At 59.3% G+C, this 17,484-nt stretch overlaps 3 protein-coding genes across 4 annotated transcripts; 1 reads left to right on the top strand and 2 right to left on the bottom strand.

Moving 5' to 3' along the window:
• The first annotated feature begins 99 nt into the window (after positions 1-99).
• On the top strand, positions 100-4,386 carry LRRC46 (leucine rich repeat containing 46). Its single transcript, XM_081108900.1, has 8 exons — positions 100-399; positions 499-604; positions 1,422-1,530; positions 2,347-2,393; positions 2,686-2,795; positions 3,001-3,070; positions 3,385-3,524; positions 3,823-4,386. Exons 1-8 carry the CDS (start codon positions 390-392, stop codon positions 4,185-4,187), a joined length of 957 nt encoding a protein of 318 aa, XP_080965026.1. The 5' UTR covers positions 100-389; the 3' UTR covers positions 4,188-4,386.
• On the bottom strand, positions 4,361-9,049 carry SCRN2 (secernin 2). Of its 2 annotated transcripts, none has more exons than XM_081108898.1 (8): positions 8,977-9,049; positions 8,458-8,631; positions 7,740-7,921; positions 6,964-7,163; positions 6,062-6,277; positions 5,200-5,365; positions 4,927-5,107; positions 4,361-4,670 (listed from the first exon to the last, which is right to left on the bottom strand). In XM_081108898.1, the coding sequence occupies exons 2-8, from the start codon at positions 8,629-8,631 to the stop codon at positions 4,512-4,514; spliced, it is 1,278 nt and encodes a 425-aa protein (XP_080965024.1). In that variant the 5' UTR covers positions 8,977-9,049; the 3' UTR covers positions 4,361-4,511. The 2 variants fall into 2 exon arrangements, with proteins under 2 accessions (XP_080965024.1, XP_080965025.1); XM_081108899.1 differs by having other exon boundaries at positions 4,927-5,064.
• A 6,556-nt stretch (positions 9,050-15,605) lies between these two features.
• Positions 15,606-16,736, bottom strand: SP6 (Sp6 transcription factor; the record flags this gene model as incomplete). Its single annotated transcript, XM_081110584.1, has 1 exon — positions 15,606-16,736. One exon carries the CDS (start codon positions 16,734-16,736, stop codon positions 15,606-15,608), a length of 1,131 nt encoding a protein of 376 aa, XP_080966710.1.
• Between the last annotated feature and the right edge of the window lie 748 nt (positions 16,737-17,484).

Here is a 17,484-nt window from a genome sequence, read left to right as displayed (position 1 = left end):
AAGCCGTGGGAGGATCCGCCGGTTGGAGCAGTCATCCGCATGCGCCGCGAGCCCTCCCCCCTCTCCCCACCCGCCACGCTCGACCTGGCGTCGGTCTCCTAGCAACAACGGTAAACGGCTGAACCGCTCTCTGCATCCGCACGCACTAACCTCCCAGAGATTTCGGCCAGTAAAACCCCTCTACACCCCGCAAACTCCAGACCCTCCACTTCGATTTACTTTTGTCTTCTGTCCCACTTAAGTAATTTGTCCTGAATCAACCCCTTTCCCTTGTCCCCCAAGTCCCTGAGCTTCTCTCTCTCCATACCACCCTGGATCTCGCCATCCCCGAGGGCCATCCAAACTCTGCTCTCCGTTCCAATCCGCCCCAGGCCAGCAGCCTTTAGATCATGCCTGGAGGTGAGTCGGGAGATGGGTGGCAGGTAGAACAGTTGGATAACAGTAGGGTCAGGCCTCCGAGAATAAGGAATTGTAACAATTGAACGGATCTTTTCACAGCTCAGCTTGCCGAGAGTCCAGAGAAAGGGGAAGTGTGCATTACTGAAGCCCTTATCACTAAGCGGAACTTGACCTTCCCCGAGGATGAGGATCTGTCAGAGAAGATGTGAGTGCAGGGAGAGAGAAGGGTGCTGGAATAGTATTGAAATCCCAGGGATGACCAGTCCCTTGAGCTGTACTGACTTGTCAGCTAATCTCTGTCCCTCTCTTACTCCACACATTCAATCAGTGGTTAATGTCCAATTGATTTCCTCTCCTTCAGAATCATTCTATTTCTTTCCCACTCAACTGCCTTAGGTAAAGCTGTCATCACCTCTCAAACTCCTAATTAGTCTCCCATGACCCCAGTCCAGGCTCCCCCTACTGTTGCCAAAGTGATCCTTTTAAACGAGAATTCTGATCAGTACCTCCATGATATAATCTTCCAAAATAAAATCTAAACACCTTAGCATGAATTGACCTCTGCTGCCCATCCAGCCTTCTTTCTTGCCACTCTCTACAGGTGTGCAATTCCTCGAAGACCCCATGTTCTCACACCTCAGTGCCTTACTACTAAGAGTGGTCTGGTGCTGGGGAGAGAGGAAGGGGGCAGCCGCACTCACATCACCTGGGCGCTTGTTAGAAATGAAAAATCTCCGCCCTACCCCAGGCCTACTGAATGAGAATCTGCATTTTTAACAAGTCCCCCAGGGGATTTACGGGCACATTCAAGTTTGAGAAAGGCTGAATAAGCACATACCATTCCTTCTGTTTGAAATGCTTTCTCTTCACCCCCTTCTCACCTTCTTGGCTAATTCCTACTCATATGTCACTTAGCCATCCACTCCTCCTTAAAAATCTATTCCCCGCCCCCCCCCATCTTCCCTGCTAAGAGACCACAGAAGTGTCTCTCTGTTACACCACCCCGCTGACTGTTCTCCCAGGTTCCACACGATTGCTGAACTACAGACTGTCCGCCTGGACCGGGAGGGGATCACCACTATCAAGAATCTAGAGGGCCTCCAGAACCTTCACAGCCTCTATCTGCAAGCGGTAACTGCTTGCCCCCCCTCCTTCCTCTCCACTTGCTTCCTGTGGGCCAGGTCCGTTTAATCTGAAAGGAGCCAGCCAGGTCGCCTTGCCCACTCCCTGCAGTTCAGGCAGGCAGACCTTCACTGAAACGGTTCCCAGATGAAGCAGTCTCCTGGATTCAAAGACCAGTCCTCCCAAAAGAGATCTTGAGTGTGTTCTTGAATCCGTGTTTTTTTTTTTTTTTTTTGTCAGACACTTCTCCTGCTCCAGTTCCTCTCGGTGTCTACCCTAAACCTCTCATGTTATATAGCTCAAGCTCTTTTTCTGTTTTGAAGAAGAGGAAGGAGCCAAGAAGATTCCTCTGTGTCCTTCAGAAACTTGAAGGCTGGGGGGAGGTGGGGGGAGGTTGACCTTCAGCCTCCCCCAGATTGAATATATCCAGCTCCCTGAACCTTGCCCCACAGAAACCATGCCAATCAAAGTAATATGTGTTCATTGCTCTCTTCATACATGCAAGCCCCCACCAAGACCCTTTCCATTTCCCCGAGTCCCCCTGGTTTCCTTCTCTGATTTCCAGGTCACTCTTTGGTTGTGGGGTGAGCAGGGTATACGTTAATCAATTGTAGCCAGCCCCAAATTTACACCCTGAACCATCCACCCGGAGAAAGCAAGTCATCCCAAGGTTGTGACAGACAGCTCAGTGATGGGGTCATCAGCGTTCCCAGTTGCCAGATCTCCAGTTGCAAGAGTCAACATGGTCCTGGGGTTGTGTCCCTTTAAAGGGTCCCTCACCCAGCTGACCTCAGGCTGGTTCCCCACCTTGGTTTCTTCCTGCAGAATAAGATCCAGCGAATTGAGAACCTGGCCTGTGTCCCCTCCTTACGGTATGGGGTGCCAGGGCTCAGGTGGGGGTGGGGTGGGGAACAAAGAAGGGGGGGTGAAGGGGAGGAAACCTGGGAACATCCCCAAAGAACTGGCTCAGATCTCTCCAAGCCTGGCTTCTTGTCAGCTGAGGACACAGCAAGCCTAGCTCTGTTTCCCTCACCCCAAAAGGCCATGTGTCCCCACTTGTCATCCGGCTGCCTAGCCTGGAGCCGGAGCACCTCAGGCCCTCTTCCTCTCCTGCAGCTGTTCTGTAATTCAGCTCTTTCTCTGAACCCCTCCCTTCCCCTGCAGCTTCCTGTCTCTGGCAGGAAACCGAATCCGGCAGGTGGAGAACCTCCGTGACCTCCCATACCTCCAGTTTCTGGACCTTTCGGAGAACTTGATAGCAAAACTGGAGCTGGGTAGGATGCCCTCACCCTGGCTCATGAAATAAGTCCCGTGCGGGGATGAAATAAGCCCTACGCGGGCCCCTCCCTCCTCCCTGCCCCATCTCCCTCTGCCTGCATTAACTGCACAGCCTCCAGGGGTCGGGCTGTGCAGAGAGGCAGTGGCTTTGGGCTGGAAGGTGGGTATGAGAACCTCATTCCCCCACTTTGGTTCGAGCAGATGAATTCCCCCAGAGCCTTCTCATCCTCAACCTGATTGGGAACAGCTGCACCAACCAGGATGGCTACAGGTGAGGGGAACTGAAGGTGAGAAGAAAGGGGTGATGGCTGAGCTCCCCCTACTAACTCCATGTGGGCTCCCTCTCAGCCTGCACATCTGGAGTCTGGCCCATGGTCCCTTCTCCTCCCCCGCCCCAGCTCAAGTCGGCCCCCTTTTCCCTTTCACCCCCATCACTCCACAGAAAACCAGCCCTTAGCAATCTGGGGACTTCCTGCTCCTGAGCCACCATCCTACCCGGTGTGGGTGCTGTTTCTCTGTGCGCAGTGTCCCAGGCTCCACACGCAGGGGTGCCCTCCAGCATAGCCTCTGCCTGCTGCCCTGCAGGAAGCTGGTGACAGGAGCCCTGCCCCTGCTCATGGACCTGGACAGGCAGCCCGTGTCGGAGCGCTGGAACTCGGATGAGGAGGACAAAGCCTCGGATGAAGAATTCCCAGAGCTGAGTGGCCCGTTCCGTGCAGAGCGAGGTGACCCTGCTTCCCAAGACTTGCACCCTCCCCAGAGCTCACCCCTGCCCTGGGGGCGGGGGGGTCTGGGAAAGTAGCCCCAGGCCCAGCTCAGCATCTGGGCCAGAGGACAGTACAGCCAGGGCCAGATGTCAGCCTGGGCACACAGGTGACCGCCCCCCCCCCCCCGCCCCCAGCCTCAGGCTCCTCCCGGTTGGGAATGGCAGTTTGCTCAGATCAGCCAGAGACCAGCTCCCTCAGCCCGAGGCCTTCCTGCTGAGCCCCGGCTCCATCCAACACCCCGTCCTGGCCCTCACAGGCTTCCTCCAGGAGCTGGAGCAGGACATGAGCAGGCACAAGGCGCACAGGCAGCAGGCAGCCCAGGCGGAGCACCAGCTGAGGCTAGAGACCCAGCCGGTCCTCACGGAGCTGCCCCAGCTGCCGGGGAGGCCCATGGCTGGGGACTGCCCCTCTGCTGCCGCCCCCCGGCAGGGGAAGGAGCCACCCCCGGAGCCTGCCTCCTTGCCACAAGCCTCCTCTGCCACCAAGAAGCTGTGCCCCCTGGTTTCCAGGGGCCCCCAAAGCACCGTGCAGGCAAGGAGGGGGGTCAGAGCAGCTGCAGCCCCCAAGGCCGCCCTGGCTGGGGCCCCCAGCACAACCATGACCAGGAGAATCAAGAAGTGAAGTACAGCCCTGGGCTGTCAGTGAAGCCATGGGAAGGAGGGCTGGGCGAGAACAAGGGGAGACCCCCTCCCAGAGCCCCCCTGTGGTGGGAGCCTGTCCCAATAAAGTGTCTCCAGGCCCTGAATGTGTTCACGTCACTGGGGGCAGCTCGAGGGAAAATCAGCAAAACACATAAGAAATAAAACATGTTTATGAAGACGAGGCTGAGCCAGCCACTCAGAACAAGGGGCGTGAAGGACCTGCTCGGATCCCACTGCCCCGGGGTCCAGCCCCCCCCCCCCCCCAGCCCCGCGCCCCACGCCAGGCCAGGAGGAGCTGTGGCGCTCAGGCGTACACCTGGCTCTCCCGCTCCACAAAGGCCTGGAAGAGGCCACCCAGCTCCTGGGGGGCTGGGGCCCCCGCCCCGGTCAGCAGCCCCCTCACAGCCTCCAGGCCTTCCTGCTCCAGATCCCGCTGCTTCTGCCGCAGCTGCTGCCCCAGGTCCTGCCGGGAGAGGCAGAGATGAGTCCCCGCGCAGGCTTCGCCCCCCATGACGGGGGACATGTCGTCTTTGGTCTCACAGCGGGAGGAAGGGACAAAGGACCCGACTGCTCCTGGGCAGCTGGCTCTGAAGGGAGAGAGCCCTCTCCCAGCCTGGAGCCTCTCCACTCCCAGCCCGGCCCCCCCATATTCCCAGAACCCAGCGGGGCGTGGGGGCCGTGAGTGGTCCCCCCAGGAGGCCCTGCTCCCCGGGGGTCACCTGCTCCCGCTCCATCAGCCCCAGGGCCTCCTGGTGTCCACGGTAGAGAGCGTGCCGGCGATCCACCCGAGTCTGGAAGCGGGGCGCGGCCCGAGCGGGGTCCTGTGCTCCAAAGGTGGGGGACCGCACCTGGGGGGCCTGGGCCGCCCCCGCCCCGAAGATGAAAGGTTTGAACACGGACCTGAGGGGGCGCAGACGGAGGGATGGAGGGCGGCCACGTCCCCGCGAACCCGGCCCCGCACACTCCGCCTCCGCCCCCAGCCCGCCCCGCACCTGGAAGGGTCTGGCGTGGCCGTGAGGAAGTGCACGCAGGGCTGCGCGGGGTCCCGGGGCAGGACGGACACCATGCTGGCCGTGGTGCGGAAGCCCCCGGAGTCCATGCAGATGCCCCCCTGCTTGTCCCTGAGGACGCCCATCATCGCCTCGGCCGTGATGCCCCCTGCCAAGCGGGACAGGGTCAGGGGCCCCCAAAGCTACGGGGACGGGACGGGGGAGAGGCTGGCAGCGCCGCGGCCCTCCTGGCCGTCACCCCTTCACCCCCGTCACCCCTTCACCCTGTCATCCCTTCACCCCCCTCACCCCTTCACCCTGTCACCCCTTCACCCTGTCACCCCTTCACCCCCGTCACCCCTTCACCCTGTCACCCCTTCACCCCCCTCACCCCTTCACCCTGTCACCCCTTCACCCTGTCACCCCTTCACCCCCGTCACCCCTTCACCCCCCTCACCCCTTCACCCCCCTCACCCCTTCACCCTGTCACCCCTTCACCCTGTCACCCCTTCACCCCCGTCACCCCTTCACCCTGTCACCCCTTCACCCTGTCACCCCTTCACCCTGTCACCCCTTCACCCCCCTCACCCCTTCACCCCCGTCACCCCTTCACCCCCCTCACCCCTTCACCCCCGTCACCCCTTCACCCCCCTCACCCCTTCACCCCCCTCACCCCTTCACCCCCATCACCCCTTCACCCCCGTCACCCCTTCACCCCCGTCACCCCTTCACCCCCATCACCCCTTCACCCCCGTCACCCCTTCACCCCCGTCACCCCTTCACCCTGTCACCCCTTCACCCCCGTCACCCCTTCACCCCGTCACCCCTTCACCCTGTCACCCCTTCACCCCCGTCACCCGCTGACCTTGCAGCTGCTGCAGCAGCTCCCGCCCGGCCCGGAAGCGGGCCTTGGCCGCCTCCATGCGCACCGGCTGCTGCGGCAGCGAGAAGACCTGCGCGAAGTCGAAGGGGCCCCGGCCGCCCCACCAGCCCTGGGCCTGGGCGTGGGCCCGAAGCGCCGGGTGTTCGGCTGAGATGTCGGTGCCGATGCTCAGCTGGTTGGAGATGTTGCGGGCGCCCTCTGCGGAGGAGAAGGGGGGGGGGGGGGACCTTCATGACTGAGCATCTACTGCAGCGATGGCGAACCTGTTGAGCTCGGCGTGTCAGCATTTTGAAAAACCCTAACTTAACTCTGGTGCCGTGTCACATATAGACATTTTTTGATCTTTGCAACCATAGTAAAACAAAGACTTATATTTTTGGTATTTATTTTATATATTTAAATGCCATTTAACAAAGAAAAATCAACCAAAAAAATGAGTTCGCGTGTCACCTCTAACACACGAGTCACAGGTTCGCCATCACTGAGTCCTACTCTGTGCCAGGCACTCGGCGGGGTGCTGAGAACACAGTGCTGAAGAGGGAGACGGGACAATCACAGAAAGAACTCTGAGTCTGCCGTCTGTGGGGAGTGTGATGAAGAGACAGCCTCCCCAGATCAGCCAGAGGGAAACCTGATATAAGGGGGAAACCTGGCCATCAGGGAGTCCAGGAAGGCTCCTCGGAGGAAGCAGCAGGCTGGAGCACAAGAGGACTTCACCCCGTGAAGGGGGAGGATAGGTTCTCCCACGGGGCTCATTTTCCATCTCTCTGGATGGCCCCACCACCCGAGAGGCTTGCACCTGGATTGGCCCTTCCCTGCAGCCACCACCGCTCCCACCCCCTCCCAAGGCTGGCAAAAGGCAGGCCCCAGCACCGGCCCCTCACCCTGGATCCTCTGTGCGGCCCACAGCCGCCCCGCCGTCTCCAGCACCCAGGCCTCGGTTCTGTCAGCCAGCAGGAAGGTGTTGTGGTAGCAGAATGGCGTGGGGTCCTCCCGGCAGCTGCCCCCCTGCCCGTAGCGCTCCAGCAAGCCTGTGATCACGTGCACGGCCTCCTGGGCTGAGCTGCTGCGTTCTAAAGCCAGCCTGGCACAGAAAGAGGTCGGGGGGGACAGGAGGGTGATGGGGCACCGTGGCTGGTGGCGGGAGCTCCAGGGGACAGGAGGGTGATGGGGCACCGTGGCTGGTGGCGGGAGCTCCAGGGGACAGAAGAGGCCCAGGGAGGTTTGGTGTCAGGCCCGAGTCCCCTAGAAAACCTGCCAACACTGCAGCGATGCCGGTCTTTGTCAGGCTGTCTCTGCAGGGCCGCGCAAAGGCCCAACACACAGTCTCAGAGAAGTGCCCTGAGCCCACCACCTCTTCAACCAGAGCTGCTCCGCTTTCACTGGGTTAATAAATCGGGATGAGATTTCATTAGAAAGACATTAAGCCTCTATTGATTCTGGGCCAGAGGAGGCCCAGAGGTGGCCACCTGGGAGAGCCTCCAACCAGACTGTGGAGATGGGGCCGGGGAGAGAGGGGCAGGGCGGCGGCCTGGTGGTGACGCAGAAAGGAAGGGGCCCTTTGTGGACCAGGCTTGGAGGAGGGGAGGAAGGCCGGGGCCAGTCCTCGGCCCCCAGACTTCTGGTGTGCTGAGGGGACGAGGAAGGGCAGGGGCCTCACCTGAGTAGATCCATGCCCAGCAGGGCCTCCCCCTCCGCAACTGGCTCCTTGGTCCACACGGCCTCGTTGCCAATGCAGACGCCATGCTCGTTGGCGCCCATCTCCGCCCCCCACAGCCAGGAAGGGCGGCTTAGGATCACAGCGTGGGTCTTGGCCACTTGCTCCACCTCGATGTAGGTGCACTGCAGGCGGGAGGCGGGGGGGGGGGGGGGGGGGAGAGTCGGATCAGAAAGGGGAAGGTTCCTACCAAGTGGCAGTCACCTTCCACAGCCCTTAGAGCAGCGGTTCTCAACCTTGGGGTCACGACCCCTTTGGCGGTCAAACGACCCTTTCACAGGGGTCGCCTAAGACCATCCTGCATATCAGATATTTACATGACAATTCATAACAGTAGCAACATTACAGTGATGAAGTAGCAACGAAAATAATTTTATGGTTGGGGGTCACCACGACATGAGGAGCTGTATTAAAGGGTCGCGGCATTAGGGAGGTTGAGAACCACTGCCTTAGCGGAAGGCCTGATTATTCCCATTTTACAGAGGAGGCATGGAGGACGACAGAGGTTAAGCAATAGGCTAAGTCCAGGCTGGTAGGTGTGAAGCTCATGCTCTTTCCACATCTGGAGGCCTCCCAAGTGTGGGAGCAGAGAGGAGAAAGGTCTTGACTTAGAAAAAGACCTACCTCCGCCACCACCCGGCACCCCAGAGGCCTAACCCACCTGGAGCCGGCTGCCAGGGGCATGAGTGCCCGCCGGGACAAACACCACCTCCTGCACCTCATCCCGGGGTCGGTCTGAGTTCTTGGCAAAGATGACAGCTGGGATGGCCGAGGCCGGGGGCGCCGCGACAAAGCAGTCACAGGAACATGGGGCGTCAGGGCTCCACGATGCCATCTGGGGAGAGGGGGAGACGAGTGTGTCCCTCGTGTCTCCACTATCCCAGCCTGGAATCAGTGCTAGGGAGCCCCTCTCCCCACACGTGAAAACAGACACCCAGGGAAGGCAGTGCAGTCGGGTTCTGGACACCCCGCACCCCGCGCACAGTCCATGTGCAATGTGACCCGGAGGCACCCGCTCTCGCCCCAGCTCCAGGCTCAGGAATCGGCAGGCCAGCGCGCTCCTCGGGCCCTGCCCTTCTGAGAGTCCTGGCCCATCTCCCTGGTGGCCCTGCGCCTCTCCAAGTGTCCCACAGCCCTCTTCTGTCCACCCCTTCTGGCTTCCCAGTCATGTGCTCCTCACCCTCTCTCCCTGCTAGATCCCCAGCTTAGTTCCGGGAGCCAGTGCCTCCATTTAGGGTCAGGTCTGCCCGTTGGACCGAGGTTCCCAGGTGACCTGGAAGGCCTTGCCCCCCGGGGCGGAGCTGGAACCGAGCACCTGCAGTTCCTCGGTCTTCCACCAGGGGGCGCGCTAGCACCGCTTCTTGGAGAAGAGCCGCCTCCCTAGCCGGGCTTGGCTGCCTGCCCTGCCCCGCCCGCAGCTTTCAAGCAGGAAAAAGCTGAGAATCAGCGCGCAACTCCAATAGGGTCACCGTGGGGAGCAGGAGCTGGGAGCGGAAAGGAGCCACGTGAAAAGAGAGGAAAGAAAAGCCGGGCGGGTTTATTAGAAAGCTGGGACTGCTGGGGCATCTGGAATTAAAGAACTTGTGACCTGGTTTGAATTCCGAAGACACAATCCCAGGCTGGTGGCCCACCCGCCTCCCCAGTAAGATCTGTAAGAATGGTCAGTCCCTGGCTGATGTGGCTCAGTTGGTTGAGCTTTGTCCCATGCACTGAGAAGTCATTGGATCAATTTCCGGTCAGGGCACATGCCCAGGTTGTGGGCTCCATCCCCGGTGGGGGACATGCAGAAGCCAGCTGATCTCCCTTCCTTTCTCTGAAAAAAAAATTCTTTTTTAAAGAAGGAAAAAGTATTTTTTTATGTTTTAAACATTTTTATTGATTTCAGAGAGGAAGGAAGAGGGAGAGAGAGATAGAAACATCAATGATGAGAGAGAATCATTGATCGGTTGCCTCCTGAGGGCATGTGCCCTGAGAATCAAACCAGGAATCAAACCATGACCTCCTGGTTCACAGGTTGAGGCTTAACCACTGAGACCTGCGGGCAGGGTGAAAAGGGTTTTTTTGTTTGTTTGTTTTTGTTTTTAAGAATGGCTCGGCCAGGAGATGTAGGGAACACATAAGTTAACGCCTTTTTGAAGGGCACCTATACATAAAACCCCCCCAACCCCCCCAAAGGCTGATTCTGCGCCCCCCCCCCCAACAAGTGATTTGAAAGAAAATTGGAAATTGCTACTCCAAAGTTATGGTCTCTTTACACATAGTGAAGCTGAAACAGGAGAAGTCTCGAGTGTTCTGCTTGCTGGGTCATTTTCCTCTATAAGCGATCTCCATCATATCCAGCATTTAAGCGAATGCATCTCACGCCATTTTGCTCTGTGAAGTCCTTCAGGAATGGGGGAGACACTACAGATGGTCTATTTCTCCCACATCCACCAGCCACACAATCAGGGCTGCTGCTCCATCGGTCACTCCTAGAGTGGGAATGAAGGCAGAGGCTGAGGCTTTGCCCGGAGGCAGGCTGGAGGCAGGCGTGCTTGGTGATGGCTGGAGGAGACCTGGCAGATAAGGCTGTGGGGGGCCTGAAACCTGAGATGTTTCCTAAATGCCTTCAGGTATCCCAAGAAGATGCCTGTGTCTCCAGGAAGATGAGCTTCACTGTCAGGAAGGGACTGCCACTTGAACAGAAGAGTGGTCTAGAAGCTGGGCTGGAGTAGGGAGGAGCATCACCTGGAACTCTGCAGACTGGCATCTGATCTTGCTTTTGTGGGGTCTCTTTGGGCAGGTCTCTTATCTTGCCAGGGCCTCCGTGGTTCCCAACCACAGGTGGAGAGAGGGAGGGTTAATTTTTTCATTTTTATTTATTTATGGATATTAGAGAGAGGAAGGGGGAGAGAGAAACATCGATTTGCTGTTCCACTTATTCATTCATTCATTGACTTTTGTTTGTGTCCTAACTGGGGATTGAACCTGCAACCTTGGTGTATCAGGATGACACTCCAACCAACTGAGCTACCCAGCCAGGGTGGCTATTTTTCAGCCACACATTTCCCACTGCACAACACGACACTTTAATTCTCTGCTATCAAAGTGTCGGCAGACTGCCAGCATCAGCATCATCTGACAGCTTGTGAAAATTGTCGAGTCTTGGGCCCCACCTCAGACCTACTGAATCAGAAGCTGCATGTTCCCCAGACTTCAGGTATGAAGTCTGAGAAGTGCTGCTCTAATACAGCCCCCAGGGGCATACCTGGGTCGGGTTTGGGGGAGGAAATCGCGGTATCTTGAAAAAGTCCACGGGTGATCCGAATAGTCTACTGATTGGGAACAGCAGGACTGTTTGGTTCCTGAGATTCTTTCCAAACCTACACTGCTAGGACAGGACGCCGAGCAGCCAGGTTTCCTGGGCTGACGTGGAGGTGAAGGCTGCTTCGGGTGCAGCGTCAGGGAGGGGTGGTAAGGTTGCCATTGCGTGGCATTCCAGAAACAAACTTCAAGGCTGTGGGCTAACAGGAGCGCCCAAGCGGCCAGCCAGAAAGCTGGTTCACCGCCTGCACTTCCCCAGCCTCCCGCTAGGGGGCAGGCACAGGCAGGAGGAGAGGCGGAGCCGGCGCAGCACAGCCCCAGGCGGCAGTTCCCAGGCTGCCTGCTGCTGTCACTTTCCATTCCAGATTTCACTCACCCACCTCGGAATTCCACTCCCACGTCCTAGGAGAGGAGATGGCGGCTCAGAGAAGTCGCCCAGAGGGTCAGTCCAGATGTTCTGATTTCCGTCCCTCCCAGCTCCTCCGGGATCGTCCTGCCAGGGGCCCCTGACCTGAGGGGTCAGAGGTGGCCAGCCTTGGGCTCCATCAAGGGGGCCAGGCCAGCCAGGCAGCATTGCTGTCAAGGCAAACGAGCCGAGGGAGCGTCAGAGCCCCACCAAAGGCCCCCGCTAAGAATGCAGGTCAGCGGGAGGAGCTGCACCTGGAGGAGGGGCAGCCAGCCCTGCCCAGACAGGCCCAGCCGGCCCCAGAGCTGCCCTCCTGTCCCCGGGGACAGCGGGGACAGCGCTGGGGGGACAGGAGAGGACTCACCAGGTTCCTGGGGTCTAACTCCCCCAGAACCAGGAGGACCAAAGAGCACCCAAGGAGTGGGGTGGGCATGAGGTGACAGGAAAACACACCTGTTTCTTGTCCTCCCAGACGTCTAACGCAGCAGCAGATGGGAACAAACTTTTGCCCCCACCCCCCAATACCAGTGTTGTTTCCTGTCTGACCCCCAAATCATTCTGGTGCCCCACCACAAGGTGGATTTTGTGAGCCCAGACCCAAACCTGTGATAGGATGGGCCAACCTGGGTACCAGATTTAGTTCTGAAAAATTGGATTAGGGTTAGAGCAGGGGAAATAGAAATCCCACTAGATAAAAAAAAAGAATAATTTTGGCAAAAAAAAAAAGAGGATGGGAAGGTGAAAAAAACACAATAATCTGTCCAGCCGGTGTGGCTCAGTGGTTGAGTTATCAACCTATGAACTAGGAGGTCACGATTCAATCCCCAGTCAGGGCATATGCCCGGATTGAGGGCTGGATCCTCAGTGTGGGGTGTGCAGGAGGCAGCCGATCAGTGATTCGTTCTCATCATTGATGGTTCATTCTCTCTCCCTCCCTCTGCCTTCTTCTCTGAAAACAATAAAAAATATATATATTTTTAAAAAGAACACAATCATCTATCTGCCCCCTTGGAGCCCAAAACTGATCCTTCATCCACCTTCCTGGCTTTGGGGCTCTGGAGTTGAGGTTTTATACTCATTTGACATTCATTAGGCACCAAGGACATGCCAGGCATGGGGCAGCCTGGGAAAGTGTGCACAGATGGGCAGTTCTGCATATCCGAAGGCGCCCCGTGGGTCCGGCGAGGGCTCATTGTGCACAGAGTAGTTGTGTAACTGGCAGGTCTCTATCTGGGAGTTGCAGCAGGAGCCTTTCCCTCATACCTTCCAGCTGGGCGGGAGCCCATCAGATATCTTGGCTGCCTTTCATCGCCTTGTTCCTGATAGGGATCATCCTGGGTGAAGAAATCGCTGTCAGTCACCCCCACCTCCCTCACAGCCAGAAGGACCGACTGACACACACACCCCCATGTGGGGTGAGGGTGCCAAGAGGCTGGCGGTCTCTGGGAAGGCAGGGAACCAGCCGCGTTCTTGGCAGGGGAGGGGAAAGAGGGGGCTTGTGTGTGGAGGAGGAAGGAAACATCTAGAACTTCCTCATCTGCACAGGTTCCACCGGGGAGGGACAGTCCGCAGAGCTATCAACCCAGAGGGAGCTCCTCCCTCCTGAACCAGCCACCCCCAGGGCAGGACCGGACCCTTCCATCAGCCCAGCTCTGCCCCAAACAAAGGGGGAGAGGTGAGGCTGCCCAGGGCTGCGAGATCAAAGGGCAGTGTCCACCCCACCCTGCAGCAGCCTGGCCCTCACGGCTGAGGGACACGGAGTCAAAGAGGAAACCGACCACGGGCGAGAAGACAAATGAAGCAATGATGTGGTTGATGACTTTATTACGGCATAAAAAACACAGGCTGTTTCTTCCTCTTCTCCCTCCCCCCCAACAAAGTGGGTTCACAGCAGTTAAAGAAAAAAAATCCTACATTTCTCCTCTAGGGGGCTGCCTAGAAGGGGGCAGACAGAAAACCTAACCAAAGCCCTCACCAGAGGGACACCTTAGAGCTGGGGGCCTCCACAAGGGGAACAGCCATGTCCCCCCTCCACCACCACCACTCATTCGGGAGTTCCCCTTAGAATGGTCGCTGGGGAAAGCTGTCCTGGCAGCACAGGGAGGTGGCAGCTGGTTTCGATGGGTGGAGGAGAAAGGCATCTCACACCCACGTGCCCTCCCTTTCTCCCCCTCTCTCCTGGCCAGGCAACCTGCAGGCACCGCCAACTCTCTCCTGCCCCCAAGCCTCTCGGCAAGGAAAGGGACCTCTGGCGGGGTCAGCAGGAGGTCGGGATCAGAGGGAACAGAAAGAAAGAACATTATTTCTTAAACTACCCCAGGGCCATGAGTCCCGCTGGGAGAGTCGCCCTATCCCTTGTACGGACTCCCTTCTACACACACACAGATTCCCACCCAGATCCCAGCCCCATTTCCCTTTGAGCTCCTTGGACCGGGCTCCAGCATCCCCAAGGGAGGAAGAGACACGGTAGGCCTAAAGCCCAGGACCTTGGACGGGGTGAACAAGGTAGGGTCTCCCTTGGCTGGAGACCACAGGCTCAGTAGAGAAACACACACACGCACACACACACACACACACACACGTACACACTCACGTACTCATACACACAACATGCACAAACACATGCCCTAATATTAAATAAAATACCCTTTGCTTATAACTTAAAAATCAATACACAACTAATCCTCCAAAAAGGCTCTGGGTGGAAAGAGGGGAGGTGGGGGGGAGGGGACCTTACAGCCTCCATATCAAGCCTGGGAAAGGCCTCTCGCTCCACACTCTTCCCTCGTCGGCTCCCTCCCCTTTGCCTCTGCTGGACTCCTCCCTCCCTTCTCCCCACTCCGGGATCACAACCAGAAGGTATTTCTAGCATCTAAAGAAGGAAAGGGGACAGCTTCCTAGACATCACAGAAGGCAGCCCCTTCCAGTGGGAGAGCCGCTCCTTCCCACGGACAGGACTGGGAGCCTCCGTCACACATTCTACAGGAGGGGCCCGGCTCCCGCCCCCGGGGCAGGGAAAGGGGAGGGCGGGCAGGAGGTGGCCGGGCAGACAGAGCCCTCCACTCCCAGTGGGAACTGCTGGAGGTCCCTCTGCTGGGGCACCCCCACGGAACCCCAACAAGCCCGGTAACCTTGTCCCTTCCATCCCCAGGGGGGAAGGCGGACGATGGGGAACCTAGGATGAGGAACTACATTAATTCTAGAGCGGGGGCTTCTGGCTGCCTGGAAAGCTCACATGGGGTGGGGCGGGGGACCGGATGGGGAATGTGGACTACCGAACTTTATTTTTCATCAAGACCCAGAGTAAGGACCGAATCCGAGTTTGTTTCCTCCATTCCCCCATTCAATTGCTTCCTCTCGTCTTAGAAGGGGACCCCCTTGCCCACGCCCCACCTCTATCCGGCTCTCTGCTCCATCCCGCAGTCAGGGCTGGGAAGCTGTCCCGATTCTGGCCCTCTGCCCCCTTCCTTCATGGCTCCATCAGGCTGGGTCTGGGAGGGTTAACAAGGAGGCGCCTCAAAGGAGTTATTTTTACAGCAACAGCCTCCTCGCCTGATGGAGACCCCGCCTTGAAGGGGACCCCAGCCTCCCCTACCCCATCTCAGCTCTCCCTCCGGAAACCCTAGGGAGAGAACTAGGAGGGGATGAAAGGGGCCAGGCCACAGGGCGGATCCGGAGGCGCTTTTATGTCCTGGTTCCCAGGCGCTAAGGACGCGTCCGGACAGGTCCCCCCAGCGCAGGGGCGGCCCCACTCCTCTAGGTTCCCGGGATGCCCGTCTTCTCCGGCGGCCCCCTCCGCCCTGCAGCCGCGGTGGGGACACCCCACCGCACCCCTCCAGCTGGGGGACGTGAGGAAACCGAGAACGGAGGGGCCTACGCAGCTCCCCCCCCCACACACACACCCGGCCAGCCAAACAGGCAAACGCGTCCTGTCCAGCCAGAGACTACAACACCCCTAGCGTCCCCTCGCCCGACCCCACACCGCCTTCACCCCTCGCAATAAATAACCACCTGCTCCTCGCTCAAGCCGCCCCGGGACACCAGGCCAGGGGCTCTCTTCTGATGCCCGGGGGGACCCGCGGGGAGGCGGTCGGAGGAGCTCAGTTGGAGGGAGCTCCGCCGCCCTCCGCCTCCCGCTTGCCTTTGCCCCCCGGGGGCTCCACCGCGCCGCCAGCCTTGCCCTCGCCCGCGGCCGCCCCCGCCGCCTCCTCCTTGGCGCCCTCGTGGGTTTTCATGTGCTTGGCCAGGTGGTCGCTGCGCATGAAGACGCGGCTGCAGACGGCGCAGGGGAACTTCTTGGTGCCCGTGTGGGTCTGGAGGTGGCGCTGCAGCTCGTCGGAGCGCGTGAAGCGCTTGCCGCAGAACAGCCAGTTGCACACGAAGGGCCGGTCGCCGCTGTGCCAGCGCAGGTGCGCCTTCAGGTGCGACGTCTTGGCGTAGGCTTTGCCGCAGCCGGGGATGTGGCAATTGTGCAAATGCTTCTTCTTGCCCCCGTCGGGCCCGCACGGAGCCCCCAGTCGCTCCGCCTCCAGGCAGTTGGGGCAGCGGCACACGGTCTGACCTGAGCTGCGGGGCACGGACCGCCGGGAACCTTTGGGCCGCGTCGCCCCGTCCAGACCGGAATCCAGCCCCTGGGACTCCGGGGCCACCGCTTCCAAGGCCTTGGCCCCGTCGGGAGGCCCCAGGAGGTGCTGCCCTCCGGCGGCTGGGAGGAGGTGGTGTGGGTGTGGGTGGGGCGGCGGGGCGCAGAGCTGATGATCTCCGACGTAGCCCCCCAGGCCGGCCTGCAGCGCCCCCGGGTGGCCAGGGGAGGTCAGCGCGCCCTGCGTGTGGGGGAGGTCCATCCAGGTGGTCCCCGCATGAAGGTCCCACCAGGAGCCATCCTCGGTGCCCGGGTGCGTCGGCCGGAACCACGATTCGTAATGGTGGGACATGTCTGGCTGCAGGAGCTTGGAAAAGGGTCCCGGGGCCAAGGGGTTGTCGCTTTCCAGGTCCTCACAGGTTACGCGGGAGGAGGCCCCCGGGAGCTCATAGCCCTGCGAGAAGTCCACCTCGGGGCCCAGCGGGAGGCTCTGCAGCTCTCCAGGCTGCAGCGGGGAGGGGTAGTCCCCCGCCTCCGGGCTCGTGTGGCCCTGGTATGTCTGGAGGGGCTGCAGGTCGAGGCGCGGAGGGGAGGCGTGAGGCGCGTCCGTGTGCTGGCTGCCCAGAGAGCCGCAGACAGCGGTTAGCATTGCCGGGATGCGGGATGCGGTGGGGGACAGGGACGGTCAGGGGCTCCTCAGGTGAGACCTAAAGGAGGCAAAGGAGAGGCGAAGTGAGCAAAATCACCAGCTCACCTTCAGTCCCAACCTAGTCCCCTCCCTGCGAAGTGCCCCTCCCTCCCTCTCCACGCCCCCAGGTGAAAAAGAGAAACGCACCTCTGGTTGGGGGATTCAAGATCAGTTAACTACGAGAGAACTAGGAAGACTTGAGGGTGTGAAGGTCTCGGCCAAGGGCAGAGGATGATGGAAGTCTCCCTTCCCCTACGTTATCTCTCCTAGAGGACCCAGCTTATCCTGGGAGTTGGGCTGGTCCCAGGCTGGTAGGGAGGATACTCCTACAGGACAGTGCTCACACCGGCGGACCCCAGCTGCCCCTGCAGACCTGCCGCCACCCCAAGTGGAGGATCTAGCTAGCCCCATCGCAGCTTTCCCACTTTAACTCAGGATACAGGTGGGGAGAGGGAGGTGGCCTGTTTCTGAAACTCAAAGCTTGAGGTTATCTGACTTCCCAAAGCCCAAAGCAGATTCTGGGATTTTGGAAAAGAAAAAAACAAAACAAAACTGAATTCTATCTCTGAGGCATGTTCCTTGAGGAAGAGCATTTCACTGCCCAGCCTCATTCTCCCCAGCTCCCTGCCTGGCCCTCACGCTTTCCCTCGGTCGAGGACCTCACCTCCCTGGGGTTCAGCGCAGTGCCAGTTTCTGGGGGACTTCTTGC

The sequence above is a fragment of the Myotis nattereri genome (assembly GCF_964212035.1).
Source record: "Myotis nattereri genome assembly, chromosome: 16".
NCBI classification, from domain to species: Eukaryota; Metazoa; Chordata; class Mammalia; order Chiroptera; family Vespertilionidae; genus Myotis; species Myotis nattereri.
Note: the sequence above shows the minus strand (reverse complement) of the source record. Positions and strands in the feature narration are given on the sequence as shown.